Raw genomic sequence first — 7,329 nt, 5'->3', positions numbered from 1 at the left:
AATTAAAGCGATCCGTCTTTGAATTTGTTTCAGAATGCAGACTTGTGGTTTCAGTCAGACCAGAGGCTGATACAGTTTCAGACCGATGTATACTTTAAGTTATGCCAATGCGACATCTATAGTCATCAAAGCTAACAGCAGCGTGAGGTTCAAACGGTGGTGCTTTTTTGATCAATCAACTGTAATCTGTACCTCCAGCCAGCAGAGGCAGAAGAGTCACACATTTGTTTTGGAGCGGAAGAGAAGAAGTCGAAGAAGTCTTGGCAGCAGTTAGCGGCATGCTATCCGAGTGGAGATGTTGTCAACTCACAGATAAATGATTCGTCGGTACATTTAATATAAGGTAAGCTGATTATCGCTTTTAATAATGCCAAACGACATACATTGCCCCACATCGTCTTTTCGGACTCTTGCATCTTTCAGTTACTTCCGTGTTGATTAAATGAGGCTGGCCCTTAAGACGGAACTTGTCAAACCTGATTGGCTGTCAGTCCTCACTGAAACCCTTCCTAAAATGTGATTGGACGGCTAACGGTATGCGTTTTAAGTGACATGTAGCCACAAGCTGATACGTCAGGAGGTCATATGCAGCTCAGGAGTAAGTTTCCTCGGGTCGATTTACTTGGTTTAACAAATAATAGACACAATATTGTGTGTTTCTTCACAGGCTATATGGTAGTGCAGAGAAATCGTTAGTAGAGTCAGGACATAAGCTACCATGTAAGTGTACTTGAACGCTTGTGCTTGCTTATTGCTCGTGCCCACAACAATAATGGGTTAAGTAAGCTAGCAAGGAGACACATTTATAGTTAGCAAAGATTTGTCATATAAGTGCGTGCCTACCTTTGCCATTATTCATGTATTTTGTCATGAGTGTGCATCAGACTAATTGAAGTATTTTGTTACGTAAGTTCAGTGTTAAGCTTAATGATGTGTTGATAGGTTAGACATTAGCATGCTCCTGCAAAGCCTTTCCAGAGTGTACAAACAACATCAAGGCTAAATGTTTACATGCAGAAAGAACGTTATAACTACGGATATGGGAAGTACTCCCGCACCGATACTCTCTGTGCGTCATCGTTTCATCTTTTGACCGCTGGACAGAGTTGTTACCTGTCCATTTAACCATTCAAACTCCTCTCTCTCTCTCTCTCTCTCTCTCTCTCTCTCTCTCTCTCTCTCTCTCTCTCTCTCTCGCTCTCTCGATATATATATATATATGCCATATTATATATATATATTGCCAGAGTTCAGCAATTGTTCAATTCTTCACATCTGAAGGACCAAAACTGGCATAGTCACCAGTTTATAGATCAGCTATCAGCATGAAGGTGTACCCGTGTCTTTGGTGCATATGAGGAAACTGTACTGTTTTCCAACTATACTATTACTGAAAGTACAGTTACACTCGTTATACAACTATAATTGCATTCTCACATGTGTACATTGTAATAACCCAAGTGTAATATTGTAACTGCGAATGATTTCTTCATCTTATTGAAATATGTGAGGGCATACTAACATTGAATTCTTAGCAGTTCCTTGTCTGTGCTGCTGAAGTTGAGGAATTGCTTCCTGTTTCCCCTATTATTTTATTTTCTTATCTAATTTATTCTCATTGTTTTCCTCTTTTACATGTCTCTTCCAAGATACTCCCTGGTAGGAGAAAAGTTATAATGGAGAAGAAGGACTGAACTGTCACAAAACATTTTGGGATATGCCATATGGAATCTTCATGTTGACGTAAGATTAAAAATGAACTCTGCTTGGAGCAGAATGGTTGATCACAAAAGCTACAAAAAGTACTCAGAGACAAATTATTGAAGATGGAAGTTAAATAGCCTTTTACTGTAGGCTATGACAAAATGGTGTTGCTGTTTACTGGGGAGATGTATGGCTTTGTTCGGATGGCAAATAACGCTAACTATACTACACATGCATTAAGTGAACATGTTTATTGAACAGTGTTGTAAGCATTTTCTCTTTGTCTTTTAGCTTTGCTTTTCCCAATCTGAGTAGAACAGTGGTGCGTGTGAGAAGACTGGCAGCTCAACTCTCCAAAGCAACAATGTCAACAACCCCCCATGGATCTAGTTCTTTTTCTGAAGCCCATGTGGACGCTCCAACTGCAGCCATTCTCATCATAGGAGATGAGATTCTCAAGGTTGATACAGTGTTGTTGGACACTTACTTGTAGTTTGTGTGACTGTGACTTGTGATTGGCAGTATCCCGCTGAGAATCCTTGAACATTCTTGGATTTTAAGAAAATCTCAATAAACCTCTCTCTTTTTTTTCAGACAAATTTGCACTCTTGAGAGTATCTTTTATTAATATAAACATACTAACATGACACCCGTATTCATCAGTATGCCTCAGCTCTCTGGACGGCTATGCGGTCCAAGATCCACATTGTATATCCCCAGCCCATCCCTGTGATGTTTGTTTGATGTGGTTGCTGTATTCTTTTTTTAAATGACAATTTCACCACTGTTTCTCGACTTGACACTATCATGATTTAAACATGAAGTCTTTGATTTTGTCCAATGTCACTCTTAGCCGCTAACATGCTCACTGTTACTCATTGAATTTCATTAACCGAAACCTGAAAGAGATTGTGTCTTTGTGATGTTTGGGTGGAAACACTGTATTGGAACTTACTGAGTGTCTCTTCTTGTGCTTCGTCTCCCAGGGTCACACACAGGACACAAACAGTGCCTTTCTGACACGAGCGCTAAGGAAGCTTGGCGTGTCTGTGCGGCGCATCTCAGTTATACCAGATGTACAAGAGGTCATTGCCAACGAGGTGGCCCTGCTTTCTTCTAAATATACCCACCTCATCACCTCAGGGGGCATAGGCCCAACACATGACGATGTCACCTTTGAGAGTGTTGCCATGGCGTTCCAAGAGGAGCTATATGCCCACCCTGAACTCACCCGATTGGTTGAGGAATTTTTTGGGGTGACAGATAAGAACAGTGCTGCTATGAAGCTGGCCATGGTGCCTCGCTCGGCCAATCTCAACTATGGGACTGACCCTCAGACTGGACAACTGCTGCGCTACCCACTGGTGAGTAAAGGCTGGATGAACGGGGATAAGCTTAGTTCTTCCATCAATCTGCAATTGTTGAAGCAGGATCATGTTGTCATGAAACACCAAATTAGGAACAGAGGATCATCCCCCTCCACCAGCTGACTGACCTCCAGAACCCTTTCATTATAACTGATATCCCGAGCATCTGCTGTGCTGTTTTTTGTTTGGTTAACAATTTACAGGAAGATGTTCATTTACACTCTGTTCAATCCTTTTCTGGGATTGTGTTTAAAACAGATTGCAACATCAACTACGTAGAGTTGCTGGACTTTGAAGCAACCTTTTATAATGTGCAAACATTTGAACAGCTATATAAGGAATACACACCTGTTAATGTTTGTGTTGCATCTAGCTGAAATTCAAACATTACATGTTTTCCCTTAAAAATAAAAAGGCAATAGGACTCTGGACATCTGTAGTATATTTATGTTTATATTTACTGAACAGTTTCAAGGAGAGATGAACAAACTTGGACTTCTCTAGAGGTGAAGTCAGATCAGTGATTACCTAATGCCAATAATACATTGAAGTAGCTTCACAGTTGTTTGCTCTAACTACATTTACACACACTTTAGGTAATTACACATCTTTTCCCAGGTCAGTGTGCGCAACGTGTATATTTTTCCTGGGATTCCGTCTCTGATGGAGAGGGCCTTCAACGGGCTGGAGCACCTGTTTGCTGGTTCAGGGACGACCTTTCACACTCGTGAGGTAACATTATGACCGTGCTTATCAATACATGCATACAAATCCACCTGAATACTGCATTTGGTAACTAAAGATCTTTGCTTTAGGTGTTTGTGGATGCAGATGAGGCAGAGATTGCCAATGTACTGACCAGACTGCAGGTTAGTTGGAGCCGGAAGGTGGCTCTCGGCTCCTACCCTGACTGGTTGAGCAACTATCACAGAGTCCGGCTGGTCCTGGACTCAGACAGCCAGGAGGAGGTGGACAAAGCACGGACACAGCTACTGGACGAGCTGCCCAAGGAAAGCGTGGTGCCCTTAGTCACTGACCCCGTGTCCATCGCCGCTACTGAGGTGTACGCGCTGGCCAACAGCGGTGAGAGGGAGGTGGAGGGGGGATGTAAAACTAAGTTATATACATAATATAAAGTTGCAGAGAACGCTTATACTTAACACAGGCATTGGGACCAATAAATGAAGCAAAATGATTAAAGTAATTATCGCTGTAAAATCAGAGCAAGTATTAAAAATATATCAGAAGAAAGAAAATAGGATCAAGCATCGATATGATGAGACAAAGGACAAACAGAGTTTTAATCAGAATTTTACACAGCACCAAGGGATACATTAGATTTAAACGTTAAAACGTCTGACGTCACATTTGACTTAATTCCTCACAGGAACACCACTGGGTGACAAAGTTATGTGTGCACTGAAAACGATCGAGGGTGCACTGGATCAGTATTCGACGGAGGAAGTCTGCGCCGGCTTCAACGGAGGCAAAGACTGCACGGCGCTGCTCCATCTCTACTACGCAGCTCTGAAACGGTAACAGGAGGGGAGAGGACGGGGCGAGACAATTAGAACGTTTAGGGGCAGGGAAGATTTAATCAGGACAAAACAAATCACCTCAGAGGGATGAGATGAAAGAGAGAGTCAAATTAAAAACATAATGATACCACTTCTACTCAGGGGGGCTTCACTGCTAGAAGTAATGAAGAAGAAAATGAGTTTAGCAGCTACTAGACTGAGACTGAGTGTTTGGACTTTCCTTGACCTGTATTGGAAATGTCCTAGCAGACAGTGATAATGATAAACATCTAATCTCTTTCTGTTGCACTCTATCTATTTTTTTTTTATTTCCCATTTTCCTCCTCCTGCCACTCTCAGGCGTTTCCCAGATGGTAAAGACAAGTTGAAAGCTCTGTATATCCGTGTTGTGTCTCCATTCCCGGAGATGGAGAGATTCATTCAGGACACGATAAAAAGGTGAACCACCAGTCTACACTATTTGACACTGTTACACACTTTTCAGCTGGTTGTGTTATATGTGTTACAAATAAAAGGTCAAAAATGTGTCCTAATCCTCCATGTTGCACTACAGCAGTTCATTTGTTTTTGCCATGTGTGTCCTGTAGATATGACTTGGAGATAATCTCAGTGGAGGGCAATATACGGCGAGCGCTGAGCGAGGTGCAGGAGAGGAGGCCGGAGCTGAAAGCCGTGCTGATGGGGACCAGGAGGAGTGACCCCTACTCGCACACACTCACAGCCATGTGTCCCACTGACCCAGGCTGGCCCGACTACATGAGAGTCAACCCATTACTAGTGAGACACACACACGCACACACACACACACACACACACACACACACACACACACACACACACACACACACACACACACACACACACACACACACAGATATCTATATGTAAAATACATATAAGATTTCATTATGTCCTGGCATTTACATTTTTTTTTCTTCTATCTGTTAAAAAAAAACACACTCACATCATGCTCCAGGGTCTAGGAGAATCCACTTAAAACTATATCAGTCTTTTAAATGAAAAATAAACAATACATCAATCTTAAGAGCATCTGCATTTATTATAAATAAAACTAAAACAACAGTCTTTCAGTCTCCTCCCATTCTTCAAGTTAGTGTAATATAATGCTGCAGGAAAACTGCTTTTTGACTGGTAATACAAATCTGTTTTCACTGCTCCAGCCAAGCAATTTCCCCTTGTTACACTTAATGTTATTTGTCATCTTGACTGAAGTTTCAGAGTGCAGATCCACAGGGTGAAAAAATATCACAGCACCTGCTCAGTTTAATGCAATTCAACAGCCCTGCAGTAATGCCACATTTGTGAGGCTTTAAAAGATTCTATGAATATGTTTACCCCCCTCGCCACAAATACCAGATACACCTGTAATGCTTTCCATTATCACTCCCCAAAACATGTGTGAATATACCCCTCTGTGATATATTCTCAACAAATATTTGACATTGAAAAAATATGTTTTGCTTCATTTGAGATTTGAGTATTATTTTAGAAATGGTAAACTATTTTTGGAGTTGCTGTAGTTACCACTTTGAACATATCATGAATCAATCATAAACCAATTAAATGTCTTTTAACGATCCACAGGACTGGACATATCATGACATCTGGTCTTTCATGAGGACGTTATATGTCCCCTACTGTATTCTCTATGATAAAGGGTAAGAACATTCAACCTTTAGCAGTTTCTGCATCCTCCATCATTAACAGCAGAAGTGCACAATCCTCTGTCTTAAATGTCTCTGTCGGACCTGCAGGTACACTTCACTGGGCAGTATGGACAACACCTGTCGCAACACCTCCCTCAAGATGGTGGATGAGAGGGGGGTGACGCGATACAGGGCGGCCTACCTCCTGGAGAACGAAGAAGAGGAGCGAAACGCCCGCGTCTGATGTAGTCACACTTTGCACTTCACCTGTTGATGAGCAAAGTTTTCAGATCTTGTACACCCCTACACACATACAGTGGTAACAAACTAAATGTGGACATTTCTATAAAGTATTCATGTGAATATTTGCGGAATACCTGCAGAATGAGATTGAAAAAGAAGTCTATGTGCGTCTTCTATTTGTTTTTACATGTGAGTTTCAGCCTTAAGTGATGGCTCTCTGAGCTCTTAAATAAAACATCGATCTTTGTCATCTTTTCCATTGTCATGTCTCTATTTTAAGAGGAGTCTCTCATACAGAGAGTAGTGTGCAGGGCTTTCAATATTGCTCTTGGTTTTTCTTATTCATGAATCCATTTGTCTTATTTCTAAATCCAGTACAAGACAGACAGCCTCTAAAAAAGGATTCAGTAAATATTGTGAACACATTTTATGTCGAGGTGAGAAAATCAGGTTTACAGCGGCATGTAGAGAGTATTAAAGGTCAACTGACAGTCTCATACTGACTCTTCTGTGTCTCGCTGAATATCCATATCTACATTCTACGGGTTATTTAACGGGCCATCTCTTCTCTGCAAAACCTCAACCCTGATGCTGCAGTTCTCTTTGAGCACCTCATGGGCGCGTTGTTCTCACTTTTTCTCCATTTAGCACACGTGATTACAATAAATTACCTTCTCTGTTTTCAGACATGATTGAATCCAGGCTCATCGATCCGCTCTCTCCCTCTCCCCGCCTGGAGATTAGTCAACGCGGCGGAGTGCGGATCGATACCGGCTGATCTAATAAAGCGGGTCGCTTACGAGGCCACCG

General features: G+C 41.7%; 1 protein-coding gene across 3 annotated transcripts; it reads left to right on the top strand.

The window, feature by feature from the left end:
- Positions 1–197: 197 nt before the first annotated feature.
- Positions 198–6,774, top strand: flad1 (flavin adenine dinucleotide synthetase 1). 3 transcript variants are annotated; one of them, XM_063879360.1, is made up of 11 exons: positions 198–343; positions 1,650–1,743; positions 1,996–2,164; positions 2,691–3,068; positions 3,690–3,803; positions 3,887–4,154; positions 4,459–4,606; positions 4,949–5,047; positions 5,197–5,386; positions 6,215–6,288; positions 6,385–6,774. In XM_063879360.1, exons 2-11 carry the CDS (start codon positions 1,718–1,720, stop codon positions 6,518–6,520), a joined length of 1,602 nt encoding a protein of 533 aa, XP_063735430.1. In that variant the 5' UTR covers positions 198–343; positions 1,650–1,717; the 3' UTR covers positions 6,521–6,774. The 3 variants fall into 3 exon arrangements, with proteins under 3 accessions (XP_063735430.1, XP_063735431.1, XP_063735432.1); XM_063879361.1 differs by lacking the exon at positions 198–343 and adding an exon at positions 562–598; XM_063879362.1 differs by lacking the exon at positions 198–343 and adding an exon at positions 564–720.
- The last annotated feature ends 555 nt before the right edge of the window (positions 6,775–7,329 follow it).

This window comes from Eleginops maclovinus, chromosome 3 (genome assembly GCF_036324505.1).
Source record: "Eleginops maclovinus isolate JMC-PN-2008 ecotype Puerto Natales chromosome 3, JC_Emac_rtc_rv5, whole genome shotgun sequence".
Lineage (NCBI taxonomy): Eukaryota > Metazoa > Chordata > Actinopteri > Perciformes > Eleginopidae > Eleginops > Eleginops maclovinus.
The sequence above is the reverse complement of the archived record's forward strand: the minus strand, read 5'-3'. Positions and strand labels throughout refer to the sequence as shown.

What these genes read in the sequence shown, in the direction of transcription:
- flad1 (XM_063879360.1), top strand. Translation starts at nt 1,718, where the DNA reads ATGCCATATGGAATCTTCATGTTGAC. An exon ending in AACTGCTGCGCTACCCACTG is followed by an intron (nt 3,069 to 3,689) that starts GTGAGTAAAGGC and finishes ATCTTTTCCCAG; the next exon opens with GTCAGTGTGCGCAACGTGTA. An exon ending in CGACCTTTCACACTCGTGAG is followed by an intron (nt 3,804 to 3,886) that starts GTAACATTATGA and finishes TCTTTGCTTTAG; the next exon opens with GTGTTTGTGGATGCAGATGA.